Source organism: Gavialis gangeticus, unplaced genomic scaffold (genome assembly GCF_001723915.1).
Source record: "Gavialis gangeticus isolate Ggan-Ray unplaced genomic scaffold, GavGan_comp1, whole genome shotgun sequence".
Lineage (NCBI taxonomy): Eukaryota > Metazoa > Chordata > Crocodylia > Gavialidae > Gavialis > Gavialis gangeticus.
In genome coordinates this window covers 8,100,021-8,114,854 of record NW_017729026.1, presented here as the reverse complement: position 1 = coordinate 8,114,854, position 14,834 = coordinate 8,100,021, and the positions used below count along the sequence as shown (strand labels likewise).

Sequence of the window (14,834 nt, the reverse complement as noted above, 5' to 3'; positions counted from 1 at the left end):
GAGAAAAAGTTTGATCAAGGTTACATAGGAAGTCAAGGACAAAGATTACAACCAGAGACAACCGTATCAGGGTGCAGGGCCCAAGGCAAATCACACCAGTGGAGGTGGGGAATGGGGGGTGAGCAGCCAGATGCAAAGTTTGCCTGGCTCTGTGGGGGCCCCCAAGGTGCAGGGCCTGGGGCAGTCACCCAGATTCACACCCCCCCAGGGATAGCCCTGATTACAACAAACCCAGGAGTTCTAGCTGCAAATTCCATGTTCTGTCTAAAAGAGCATCATTACTAAGATGTCCTATTTTAAAAACATATTTTAAATGATACCATACAAAAAGCCATTCTCACATGCATATTGAGTCAATGAATGCTGTAGCTATTGACTGATGTAGCTTGAAGGTTTTTATAAGTCCAAGCCTGAAAATTTCTTTTTAGCTTCTTTTAGAGGTATATGCTACATTTAATTTGTCTGACTGGAATAGATAAACAGACAAACCATAAGGACATCAGAAAATGTAAGATGATTCTAACTGAACTGAAACTAGAACTGGGAGGGAAAGATTTCCCTGTCCTACAAAGCATTCTGCAATTTCATTTTTTTTCCTATTCCTCATAAGCAAAAATTCAAGACCTTTTGGGCTAGGGACAAAAGTTACACGTAAACTGGTTTAAGTGATCAGAAACTGGTTTAAACCTGTAACATCATAGAAGTTCAGTGCATATAAACCAGTTTCAAAATGGCTGAAACTGGTTTAATATAAACCTGGTTGCATGCAACATCAGACTTAACTGATTTGGGTCAAACCAGTTTATGAAACTTCTGTCCCACACCCCTTCCTGGTTCAAGTTAAATCACAGTCTGCCAGCACTCTAGCATTTCACAGCTCTGGGCTGGGCTGTTCTGTCTGCTCCAGAGAGCAGAGCTGACCCTGTCCCTCTGTTCCCTCCCTAGCTGGAGCAGTGAAATCTAGCTCACTGACTGGCTCACTGGCCCCCCAAGCAACCCTGGCCGGGGTCTGGGGCCAGGGAGGGGGTTAAATTTCCCTCAGGTACAGAGTTGCACTGTCCTACTAAATTTACTGTTAGCTGCAACTATGGACTACAAATCCCAGCAGCACCTGGAAGCAGGAAAAGGAAGTGATGAGCAACCCTGCTGCTGTGACTCTGGACTACAAATCCCAGAGACCTCAGGGGCAACAGGAAGAGGAAGTACACACACAGCCCATGCTGGCTACATGCCAAAGAGCCAAGCTCTAGCCACCCCCACCATCTCCTGGCTTCTGGCTTGAACCACTGCAGGCATGTGGCTGCACTTCCTGAATCAAAAATGAATGTCTGTTCATTTGCTTATTTGTTCAATCTTTGCAGCTCAGACTAACCTGCAAAGACTGAATCAATTCAGCCTCAGGCTTTTTGCTTGTTTGTACTTAGTCTTGGAGTTTTTACAAATAACAAGAGAACACAAAATAGCCAGTGACCTTTGCATGACATCACTCCCCAAGATGTGATAATCCAAATTAAAGTCACTGCTGTTTCTGTACACATCACAAGATTGCCTGTATTTCATGTGATTTCAAGTGTGCATGTATGAGGGCAAGAGAGTCTATTAATCTCTCTCTTTTTTGTCCCTTTACCCACTTTCTATCATGCAACTGGAAAAGCTTCCTTGATAAGTTTCCTCAAAATCAGTGCTTTAGTAAAGTTTCTGTTTTGACGAATTAGTATTTTCCAGAGTAAAACCATTTGGTCCACAAAATTCCTAACCAGCTGTGAATTAAATACTTAGGTCATCTATTCATCATTTAGCAATAAGTAGATGTGTAAAATTAACAGAGGAGACACTGTGAACAGCTAGGTATGTGTAAGGTTGGAAAAGGTCATAGTATAAAAGACTCAGCAAGAAGGACAGCATAAAGCGAGATGAAGGAAGCACGTTCTAGTCTCTTTGGACTCTCAATTTTGCCTATATTCACAAAATGGGGATAATGCTGTCTACTAACCTTTGTAAAAAACTCTGGGATTATAGACACTATTTATTTGTTCCTTGTCAGTTGTGATAGGTCAAAAGAAAAGAGAAAAGAGACAGGATTGAGGTAACTGAAAAATAAGCAGGCATGTTATAGAAGATGTTCCTCCCCAACTATATTTTTTATTAATGAGTTACAGTGCTGAACATCAGCTACTTAATGCATCTCTAATCAAAAGACACAATCAAAACTTAAAGGCATAAATTTTCCATTCGCCCCACACACATACATACACATACACACATTAATACCTGTGAATGCGTTCATAAGCCTTGGGTTGTTCAAGGTGAGGACTCCAATCCCATTGCCATCTTTAGAAAGGTTGATGGATCCACCAGTAAACTGCTTAAGTTTTTTCTTTATCACATGTTCCTCATAGCTGTGGGTGTAGTTATAAAGGGATACCCTTCTTTGCTGTAACACTCTATTCTTTGTAATTTGAAGTAAATTGTTCCAAAAAGAAACTGCCATTTCTGGGAAGAAGGGAGAGAAAACATACACATAATGGAAAATGATGAAATAGCAGGTGTTTTCTATTAAGATGTATCTCATTTCTCTGACAGAGATATTGGATATTTTGAAATCAACTTCCCAGGTAAAACACTCACTAAAATGCCTGTAACATGAAGCTAGTAGATACTTAGGATGGGATTTATGAAAGCACCAAGATTCAGGCTACATCTATTCCTACTGAAGTCAATAGGAACTTCACGACTGATTTCAATGGGAAGAAGTCCAGGCCAACAAACCATGGACATTGTTTAAGATTCCATCCTTAAGGGAGATCCAAAAGTATTTGGGTAAGAAGCTAGAGTACTTGCTACATAAACACAGTCTCTATGCGAGTTTGGTCAGGCTGCAGTTGGAGTACTGTGTCCAGTACTGGGCGCTGCACTTCAAAAGGGATGTGGCCAACCTGGAGAGGGTTCAGAGGAGGGCCACCCACTTGGTGAGAGGGCAGCAGGACAGGCCCTATATGGAGAGACTGAGAGACTTGAACCTGCTCAGCCTCAGCAAGAGGAGGCTGAGGAGGGACCTGATGGCTGCCTACAAACTCATCAGGGGAGATCAACAGCAAACAGGAACAGCCCTTTTCTCCCCAGCACCACCTGGGGTGATGAGGAACAATCGTAATAACCTGATGGAGAATAGGTTTAGGTTAGAGATCAGAAGGCAATTTTTTACAGTTAGGTTGACCAAAATCTGGAACCAAACTCCCAGGGAAGTGATTCTTGCCCCTACCTTGGGCAAATTCAAGAGGAGGTTGGACAATCACCTGTCTGGGGTCTTGTGAACCCAGCATTCATTCCTGCGTGTGGCTAGATGATCTGTTCAGGTCCCCCCTAACCCTAGCTACTATGAAACTATGAAACACAGGCAATTAGTTCTCTTTTCCAAAAAGCCCACGTGCTATAGTTATTTACTATTTTTACAAGTAAAAGGATTCTTTTCCAGAACAGCCAGAAGCTATATAGGCAGTCCTTGGACTTACAACACGAGTTCCTGAAAACCACGTCTTAAGTCAAAATGTTGTAAATCGGAACCAATTTTCTCATAAGAAACAATGTTATAAATGGGAAATTGGTTCCTGAACCAAGGTCCGATACCCTATTTTCAACAAAATACCCCAGAATTTTGTACTCAATCAATTATAGATGAGTAATATAGCTACATTAATGTATTTATATTGTAAATACCAATCATATTGATTTGGAAAGACTTCTTTGAGGTGACTTTGCTGGACTTTTAAAAAAGCTCTTGGTTGGACTTTTTGAAGGGTTCTTGGCTGGAGTCTTCTCAGGAGTCTTGGCTGCAGGTTTTTCTGGAGTCTTATCTGCTTTCTGAAAGAAAGAGTCCAAGGAAATTTGGACAGATGTTCTCCAGGGAGATGAGCAATGCAGCAAACTTGTTCACTGGCATGGCATCACATCGGATCAAGCATTGTAAAGTCGAAACTAACATCATAAAGTTGAAACAGAGTGTCACTTTATAAACGTTGTAAGTGCAAAACGTTATAACTCGAAACATTGTAAGTCAAGGACTGCCTGTATAGATGTAATTATAGTGGCATACAAAAGCAGTAGCATTTTTCTTAAGGGTCTCTCACTAGTTTCTATCATAGCCTCTAGAGCAGCGTTTCTCATTCCGTGGGTCACAACCCAAAAGTGGCTTGCAAGAATATATGAAAGGATCACGAACAAACTTTAAAAATAGATGTTCCTTTAAAGGAGAAAAACATAGGAAACTGTAGCTTTTCCCTTGCAGGTTGACAGAGTTCCAGCCTGCAAGGGGCTGCTTGGGGCCTTCCCCATGCCCTACACATACCCCTCACCCCACAGACTAGGGGGCTGGGGTGGGGGGGGCACAGGGGCAGGACTGGCCACTGATGTTTACAAATGGGTCCTGGTACAGAAAAGGTTGAGAACCACTGTTCTAGAGGTTTCCTGTTTGGTGGTAGGAGTTCACTTCTGCTAAATATTCCTAGGAGCAAGCCCTTTGGAAAATGGGGATGTAGGACTGGAAAAAGATCTTTCCCTTGCACTATTGTGCCCAATCCCCTGCTACCAGGAAACCACCTTACATAAATCACTTAAAAATGTAGAAACTCCATCTTAAAATCTAAATAAGTTGTTTGCCTCATACTCCTCTGGTGGTTAGAAATCTTTTTTCTATTTACAGACTAGTTTTATTCATAACCAATTTAACCCGTCTGGTGTACCTATACTGTCCTTTAAGTTAACTCATTCTTCTCACTAGTGTTTACCCTTCCACCCCAAACAAAGACAGCAATCCTTTTCTGCTATGTGCTAGGCTCAATAAAACAGGCTCTTTTTGTGTTTACTCATAAGGCAAGCACCCAGTTCCCCAGTTCATCCTAGTGGCTCTTCTGGCCACCAAAATGGTACACAGCATTCTAATTAAGACGATGCCACAGACAATGGCATTGCTTTCCTAGGTTTAAGAGAAATCATTTGCTTGATATATTCTAGGATTGCATCTTCCTTTTTCACAGCCAACTCCTACTGATAGCTCATTGTCTCCTTTAGATTGACTCACACACCAAGTTTTTCTCCTCTGTCATTTTTAACATTTCTGAATTGGAGAAATAACCTGAGCCATATGTCTGTAATTGTAGGGCAATCATACCATCTAACTGAAAGCAATCCAGTTTTCCTGAACCAAGGCCCGATACCCTATTTTCTGAAAGCAATCCAAATCCTAGAATGACAAAAAATACCTCCCAATTGGGAGAAAGTTCCAGTAAGACTTTAGGGGGATCGGAAGAAGAGATTTGCTTTTGTCAGAGGCAGCGGACTAGAGGGAGAAGTCAGCTGGAAGGTACCCGATGAAATCACAAAGTGAAGGAAACTTCACAGATGAAAGAAAAAGGTCTAAGTATCATTACTGTCTTACAACTTGCTGAACTGTCTTATACCAAGAAACTCTTGAAGTATCCTGTTGACATCCGGAACACATGGTAAATATCTTTTGAAACCATTTTCCTGCAAGCATCTTTGAAAACACAGTTGCTTTAAGACAAGAATCCGGTCAGAACCAGGGAAGAATGCCATAATAATGTAATAAAGAAACATCACAGAAAACAGGTTCTACCGTGTTTTTGTTTGGCCAGAATATGACAAAAAACTAAAAATAAACGAACAAACAAACAACCCTGCCACAGAGGAGCTATTTGCCAATCCTAGAAACCTTTTGTGGAAAGCAGATGTCATCTGAACCCAAACTAAAACATGTACACAGTGAAGAGCATTTTTTGATAGCTGGATTTTAAATTATGTCAAGCATGTCTTGAGTGAACAGACAGGAGTTATTTCTTCTCAATATAATACATATATCGTATGCACATGCATACATACATACATGATCTAAATACAAATGGTGAATCATGTTGATACCGGCATGTTTGTTTTACTGTTACTGATACAGCCTGTTGCCTAATACCTAGGTAACTATGAGCACCGAACAGTTTTCTGATGTTTCAGCACACATTATAAAAAAGCTGATAAAACAAGGACACTCAGTTGCAACTGTCTCAAGAACTGGATGAGCCATCAGCATTAACCAGACAGCCAGAACAGCATGTACATTCATGGGTGAATTGTGGCAAATACACTCCAGATCAAAAGAAAAAGTGATGGCATGTAGTTTGTGTGCTACATTATTCACATGCAAGGACAAAAACAAAACACAAAAAATATTGATAATATATTCTGTGAGGAGTCAGTTCTAGGTGGTTAGACTATCACTGCTGTAAACTTTGTGTTTGTAGCTTCTGACCTAATTACAGTAAGGTTGTAATAAAACACTGTAGAGTAATAAAATACTGCAGTAAGGAAACAGATCATTTTACAGGGATTAATGTGGAAGAGGTCTCCAAAAATACCTCCAGACAGACCTGCTTGCTAAGTATAAGGTTTTATCTTCAGCTATGGCAGACTGCAAGTCTTCACCTTACGTTAGAACATAAAAAGATAGAGAAATAAAGTTATGTATCTACCAAGTTTATGTACAAACTAATTGATCTTTTTTTTATCACAGAAGAGAAATGTCATCCATGTTGCTTCGTACTTCAACACTGCCTGCATATTTAACACCTTTTATTCTAATACTATCTACAACATTTAAACCATTGGCTATTAAAACTATTTCTAGTGGGGGGTTACCTTTAATTAACAATTTAACAGTCTGTAATGCTGTTTTCTTATTTTAAAATTGCAAGACCATCTAATCTTTTTTGAATCAAGCTATTTAGCATAAGAAATGTTTTCTGTGGGGACATCACCTATTACAGCAGGGTTTTCAGACCTACTGCAATACAAAAAACAGTAATTTATAAACATCGGTAAGTATCAAAGTGGATTAATTTCTTAGTTTTTGATTTATAGCAACCTGTGTTCAGAAATGAAAACAAGTTTTAGATCCCAGTTTTCTGTCATCCCTACTGGACATGCAACCACATAATAATAATACAAGTTAGCACTGAAGTATGTAAGCAGATAATATGGGATAGCTTTCAGATGTGGTTCAAATTCATCCTGCACCCTCCCAGAGCAGTGGTGTAACTAGGGTGAGGTGAATGTGGCAACTGCCATAGGCACTAACCTGGGGAAAGGAAAAGAAAAAAAAAGCAACAGCTGCTGGAAGCTGTACAATCATAATTGCAACTTCTGGTTGCTGCTGTCTCTGTGCTCCAGGTGCCTGGCTGTGTTTCTACATTGCTGTCCCCAAATGTCACATCTATCCTCTTCCTCTGCTTTCCCCTCCTTGCCCTGTAGTTCCTAACCAATCTGCTGCACGCCACACTCAGAGGCTGCCCATGCTATTGTGGTAGGTGTGCAGCTGGTTGGCCAACCCTGGCTTACATAATGCTTTGCTATATTATACCTCATCTGACAGTGCTATTAGCCCCTCATTTTCATTAACCCAAAATTTCCAAAACCCCCACAAAAATATACACTAGTCTTAGTTTTCTGTGAACTCAGTGACTGACTGCAGAGCATTTTTTTTAGCTTAACTCACTGTCAAATTATATTTCTCTCATCATTTATATGCTACTTAGACTTTACATTTTAAAAAAAGTAAAGAGCAAGAGACTTAAAATATGGAAATGTTATTCCAGAGAAAAAAAATCTGTCAGTGTCTAACTGCATGGTTATATGCATTTTTAATATTATCACTATGGTAATAAAGAGCATCAGTTAGTGAAGGATTAGAAAACAAATTGGACATCACTGTCTGCTGATCATGAGTCATGATTAATGACTCATATAAAACAAGGTATTATCATTGAATTATTTTTTTACCTTTTCTGTAATACCAGTTAGTGTATATTACTCTTTTAATCATGTATAAAAAGAAAAAGACTATTTTTAACAGTTTAGCCTAAGAAAGCCCATACCCCTATGACAAGGGGGAAAAAAAAAAGCTTTAGCTCTTTCAAGCTGCAGGGGGGGTTGTAGATCTCTAACCAAAAAAAAAAAAATCAAAACTTCAGTGTGGAACTGAGTAGTAAAAGTTGATTTTTGCTAGTTGTAAAGGGTAAAGGTAACAGCATGCCCTGTTAAGTAAGCATAATTGTCATAAATGTTACTAGGCCACATAAAATAATAATTTAATGCTAAATTAATCAAGTTAAAGTAAAATTCCTAAACAACCTAATTATAATCATATCTACGTAAATATGCTTCTAATAATAAGTCCTACAAAAGTAAGGCTTGCTACATTCACTATTATTTGGACCTGAATCAGTTTATGTACTGAAACCTTCATGGAGAAGCTAGTGGGTGATCAATATGGGAGCAGTTAGCATTCATACCTACTGGTATAATTACTAGGTTATAAAACTTGACAGATCTTGGGTAGACCACCTACAATCACTAACACTTATGTATCTCCAGCCATTGATTCAAAAAGGAATAGATAGCTTAATATTAATTCACGGTTTTAAGGTTTTCTTTGTAACCAATTTTTGCACTTTTTCTTTAATAAAAGGTGAATTATTTTTAGTCAATTCATTGTCCATATGATGCAGTATCATTCTTGACTGTAGGCTAAAAGATTATGGATTGATATGAACTCTTATCCAGTGCTGAACCTGCAGTGAAATACCTGCAAAGCACTGTGCCAACCTACAGAATGGCTGCTAAACCAAGGTCCTTTCTGAGAGACTCTGGAAAGTGAAGGTTAAGATTTTATGATACAATACTTTTCAAAAAGATAAAAACAAAAAATCTAGAGCCTCAGCCAATATCTTCTCTCCAAAACAGTTTCCAGTGTCCAAGACTGTGGGAGGCTGAGAGCTATGATTCATGACTACCATATTCATTCTAGGTATGCAGTACCACGCAGATTGTTTCTCCAACTGTGACAGCATGGCACATTGTATCAGTGGGGCATTGCTAGTAAAATTGCTAGAGGTGGCCAAAAAGAGTAGCACAGAGGGATGCAATGACAGATGGCTTGGTCAATATGATGGGCCCGGGAAATAATTTTTGCAGAAGCCTTCTGAATGGATATGAGAAAGGCAGGTTATGCAAGCCACACAAAAGAACGTTACCATGAATAACATGAAAGAGGATGAGACCCTGAACAAGCAGTTAAGAAAATAGAGAAGTCTGAGTCAAAAATCATGCCCAGGTTACAGGCCTCCGTGACTAAAAATGGAGGTAGAAGGGAGGGTTTTGAGGTGAACAGGGAGGGGAGAGATTAACAGCTCTGTTTTAGCCACATAGCGCATGAGCTGACAGCTGTTAAAGGAACAGCCTGAGATTTTAGTTGCTGCAGAAGAAATGAATTGTAGAAAGGCTGATCTATGAGCCACCAGCATAGAGATGGTAGCCAAATCTGTACTTGCAGATGACTAACAAGAAATAGCATGCATTCAAAGAGATGAGGACCAAAGACAACACCCTCAGAAATATGGAGTGAGGCTGGGGAAGATACTTCAAAAGACACTGTAAAGGAACAATTAGAGAAACAGAAAGAGAACCAGAAGAGGAAAGAGTAATGGAAGCCAAAGCTGGGAACAAGATTTCAAGAACTGGTCAGCTGTCACAAACAGCTGGCAGGCATTTAATGATGATGATGTCTGGTGTGAGGCTTTGGCTAGGGACAGGCCATTAAAGCCCTTTGTTGAGATCCACTTTGACAGGGTGGGAAATACTAAAGCATATTTGGGAAAGAAAGACAGAGAAGAGCATGGAACGGGATGAGAGTGAGCATGAGGAAAACAAGGAGAGTAATGCGTCACTTGGGAGTGACCTCAGAAGACGAAGAAGGGAAAGCCAGCTTGTAATCTGTCGTTCTTCTCTTGGAAGATCCCATACAGAAGTGGAGGCAGGACTACTGGCTTTGAGAAGGTGGATACATGAGTAGGACTGAGAAAATGGTATTTGTAGTAGAGAAAATCAATCTGATCGTGAGGTTTTCACCAGACACACTCTGAATAGCAGGACCAGAGTAAACAAGTGTTGGGGGTGAGTCAAGGCTGAGATCCAAAAGGAGTGGCCAGGATGGAGAGGAACAAAAAGAGTAGAGGGTGAAGAACAATGACACGTGGAGAGTATCAAACACTATATCAATGGAGGAGAAGGAAGAAATGGTTGAGAGGAGGGAGTGGGAGCAGATGAGAAGTCATCAACACCAATGAAGGGTGGAAGGCACAGAAAGAGTAAGTGACAGGGTACAATGTGAAGGCTGCTGGGCAACATTTACAGAGAGCAGGTGATGGTCAGAGGGAGAAATGAGCAAGAAACAGATCAGGGATAAAGCTATGCTTAGAAACCAGCTCAAGCAAACAGCCCTGTTGACAAGTAGAAGAGTTAAACAAGGACCTTACACTGAGTTAAGCAGTGAGGACAAGTATTGGACCCAGATGGCATTCTATTGGTCATCAGTACAGAAGCTGAAGCCACAGAAGACGTGTGTGGGAAACTGTGAGGCAAGAAAGAGCCAGGAGTCAAAATTAAAAAAAAAAAAAAAAAGGCTGATAGAAAGGAGTATGTAGACAGAAGATAATAGCAACATAGAGGGGTAGAGGAAAAGGAGAGTCAGATACAGCTGTTCATAAAATGAGAAAGAGTGGGAAGAAGAAGGAAGGGGGTACACGGAAGAGGCACGAATGGGGTGGGGGGAGTTCAATAGTTGTTCACCATAGTCATTCACAGATCAGAACTGACAGTCAGGCATCAGCAATCGGAAGTAGCAGATCTGAGAGGACAGGACTAAATGTGTCTTTAAATTTCGCCCTTTTCCATTTTATCCACTGTTTTGTCTTTGGGGACACTAAGAGCCACCTTAATGATTGGTACATAGAGGAGCTCCATTCACAGGTAGTATATAATTATGCCTATATAGCAGTCTGGTACACCACTGAAGAATGTTTCCCTGCGTCACTCTTACAATGTGAGCCTTAAATCATTAAAGTCTGTGAAGAACTTTGAAATCCTTAGAAGCATGCTGTAGAGGAAAATAATAGTCATTTCCTCCATTTTATAGATAAGCATAACCCACCAATAAAGTATTTATAGACAAGAGAACAGAACAGAACAGAACCCAGGAGTCCTGTCCTCACCCCTAGAAATGCTGCTTTCCTAGCTTTGGAAAAAAAGAATTGGTAGGAGGAGAAGGAACTAATTAATCTAAGATGCTCTGAATAGAACCACTGATCTACCAAAAACAAATAAGTGACTTGGAAAAAAGTTTCAATTAACACTACAATACACATTTAACATTACTACATTGCCCTTAGCATTCATTTTGTTTACTCCAAGTCCCTGCTCTCATCTCCACTCTTTTTTTTAACGGCCGACACTACTATTCTGCAGGTCAACTGTTTGAATGGCAAACCAAGTATTCTCTAATTTTATAAGTTGTTTTTTTCTTTTCTTGTCTTTTCTACACTTCTTTGGGTCTCAGTATTACAGCATTAATGCCTCTACTTGTAACCCATTACGCTCTTTTCAATTTTTTTAATTACTGAAAATGCCTCATATTTTGTGCTCATTCCATTTTCTTCTCTGAGTCGACCTTAAAGCATTTTCACTTCTTGCTGTATGCTGTGGAACCTGCTTTTTTATTTAATGCCTCCACTCCACAGCTGCGCTTATGTTTAAATATTAGGGAAGGTTTATTATCTGAATTGTTGTGTAAAATAAAAAAAAAAATATGCTTACTGTTGTCATCACTGTCCTCGCTGGGCAGTATTGATGTGTTGTCAGTGCTGAAATCTCAGGGACTGCAGTGCCAGCAAAGTCACAGCCAAGGATCCCTACACCAATCTTGTTTTAAAGAATGACCACAGGCTCAGTTCAGTGGCAAAGGCTCAGCCAGGTTTGCTGCCTACAAGGAATGGCCCTGACACACTTGTGATCTGACAGACAAGGTGCTTTGTAATTCTCTTTTTATACAGGGATCAAAACAAATTACATCCATCCTATACTATGAGCGTGTTCCTCACCCTAATTTGGGTGTTCCTGTTTTATATTCCTGGTACAGAAACATCCTGTACAGCCATCTCCCCCACCCATCTCCTGACAGGAGTGCACATCTGGCCCACATGCTAATTTCTGCATATATAAAGAGCTCATGCAATAGGCGCATTCAGGCCTAGTCTAGCCAATGTTTTAGGAAGGTCTTTGTGTGAGCACTGCAGTATGTATATGAATCAATGTTCCACCAAAGCCTACACTCACCTTCTCTCCCTTTATTTTTTAGGTGACTGAGTTTTGCAGCAAGTGCTAGAGCGCAACCTCAGGAGCTCGAGACTGGATGTTCCTTTCCCACACAATGGTGGCTCTCCTGAATCCTGCAGCCAGAAGGCTGTCTTAATGACCCCTCCCTAACCAAAGCTCTGCACCAGACTTCTTCATCACCCTCTTTGACCTATCAGCTGTACATAATGGGTGTGTCTACACATCCTAAAACGTGTCTACAGCAGAACAGCTGGCTCAGGTATAGCGTTCCTCAGCATGGGGGCTCCGTAGCCCTGGGCTGGTGGCTCCCCCATCTCCACGTGCCTGAGTGCAGAGGTGGGCAGCAAGTTGCTCCCTCATCTCCACAGGCCTCAGCAGGGTCTCCACAGACTGCAGAGACAGGGGAGCAGCCCTTGGTTGACCGCTCCCCTGTCTCCACGTGCTGCTCTGAGGCTGGCTGGGGCGTGGTGTGCCTGAGCACAGGGACTGCCTACCTGCTAGACCTGCATTGAGACACCCTATGGCCCAGCCAGCCTCCCCGCAGCACATGGAGCCTGGCTGGAGTAGCCCTAGGTTGGCAGACTGACCCCCTTGATCCCCTACCAGCCTGACCAGGTTCAATGCGCTGTGCACAAATAAACATCAGAGCAATCTGTTCTGGAGTTTTTTGCTCCTGGACGCACATTCAAATGGGAGCAAAAAATTCCAGAGTTTATTGCTCCATAGTTTATTGGGGCACATTAATTGCATGCAATGCAGTAAATGCACCCAATGAGTATAAGATATGCTCCTTCCTTGTACAGCTGTTCTCAAAATTATGCCTTTTCTCCACCAAATTCTAGATGATAACCTATACAGGGCTAAATGAATTTCTCCTTTAACTCCACTGAATTATAGGAGTCACTCCCAAGTGAATGTCTCTCTCACTGCTTAGCAGCTTTAGACTCCATGGGCCAAACTTTCAGAACCATTCCTCTAAAATTTCACCTAGAATACACTGTACTCAAAAATATGCTTTGTCTGTAGAGATGGTCATAATTCCCAATCAATCAAGAGAACAGAATGTGAGCTTGGCTTAATGTGCTTGAGCTATTACAGTGTGTTTTATGTTTCAGGCCAGAAATGGTCTCTGTAATTGTACCTGCAATTTTCTCTACTCAAGTTATTTCTGAACATGGGAATTCAAATTCCCCAGCTCTACAGAAAAGAATATATGCCACTGCCTTATCCACTTGCTGTTTCCTACACTATCATTCAAGTTGCGGCAGATTCGTAATGCATGTTTCAATAGGTCTTCAGTTTAGTGAGGGAATCTTTTTATTAAAAAATATTTTTCTCCCTACTCTTGCAGTTCCATGATAGCCTAACCTGCCTTCCTGAAGACTGGTATGCTGGGTTCACCAACCTAAAGTGAATTCTTAAAAAGAGTGAAGAAATTTATACAAAACATTCCTCAGGATGCAGAATTCCCTGCAAAAAGGTTTTTGCAAATGTCACCACTTGCTATTTCCTCCTCCAAAACAGTTTAACTGAGAAACACTGAGCTCAATATTTTCAAAAGAGAGTATCAGATGCCAAATTTGGGTCTGCTCAATTTTCAGATATACTGAAGCACTCTGATTTTCAGAAGGGGGGTAATTTAATGCTTCCTGAAAACAAGATGCCAGTTAGGGTTAGTTCAATTTAAATGCAGGGCACTCCATTTACACAAGTGCTAGACAAGTTCATGGTTTGCAAACTGCATAAAACAGTGCCAGTCCCACTTTGTTGCTGACCACTTACATTGTAACAAACTGGTTCTCTGGTATCAGTTAAATAAAACACTTGAGGCACTTAAGTGCATAGGAGCTTTCAGCCTCAAAGGGTGCATCTACACAAGATGCTTAATGTGCAGAAGACTAATTCTACTGTGCATCATCAAAGCCGGCAAAACCCAAGCTAATGTGCAGATTTAGTCTAATGTGCATTAACATCACGAAAAAAGTATTCACCTGCACTAATGCGCAGTAGTGCGTATTACGGTGCATTAAGTTAGCACCTGTCACTACAGGTACTAAACTTAATTTGCCATAATTACAACCCATTAATGTCTGCTTGTTGTTTAACTGCACTGCATTTACGCGCATACTCTGTAAAACTAAAAAGTCTGAGTTCTCAAACCTTCCAAAGAAACCTTAAAAAGTCCCAGTGGTTTCAAGGCATAAGGTGTTCTGCCAAGCAGAAAGTAAGGTGCTTTAGCCACGCCCCCAAAGCTTAGGCCACGCTGTTCCGATAATAAATGAACAGTCTTCTAGGGCTAGGCAGGCTGTCCCTGTAGTTAAGAAGTAGTCTTCATGCTGTGTTTAGGTAAGCGTTAGCGTACAAGGGGGAAAAAAGCATAGGATTTATAGATTCATAGATGTTTGGGTCAGAAGGGACCTTAGCAGATCATCAAGTCCGACCCCCTGCCCTGGGTAGGAAAGAGTGCTGGGGTCAGACGACTCCAACTGTCTAGGGGTCAGAGTGCTGGGGTCAGACGACCCTGGCATGTCTAGCCTCCTCTTAAAAGGCTTTGGGCTGGTTTGTTTATTGGGGGGATGGGGGGAGCTGGTTTCCAGGACGGA

At 41.0% G+C, this 14,834-nt stretch overlaps 1 protein-coding gene across 1 annotated transcript in view; it reads right to left on the bottom strand.

Annotated features, from left to right (window-relative positions):
- ECHDC1 (ethylmalonyl-CoA decarboxylase 1) overlaps positions 1-2,491 on the bottom strand; it is a 76,315-nt gene extending 73,824 nt beyond the window's left edge. Inside the window, exon 1 of the mRNA XM_019520311.1 lies at positions 2,272-2,491. Within this exon, the coding sequence (XP_019375856.1) occupies positions 2,272-2,491 (220 nt within the window). The remainder of the gene's footprint in view (positions 1-2,271) is intronic.
- Between the last annotated feature and the right edge of the window lie 12,343 nt (positions 2,492-14,834).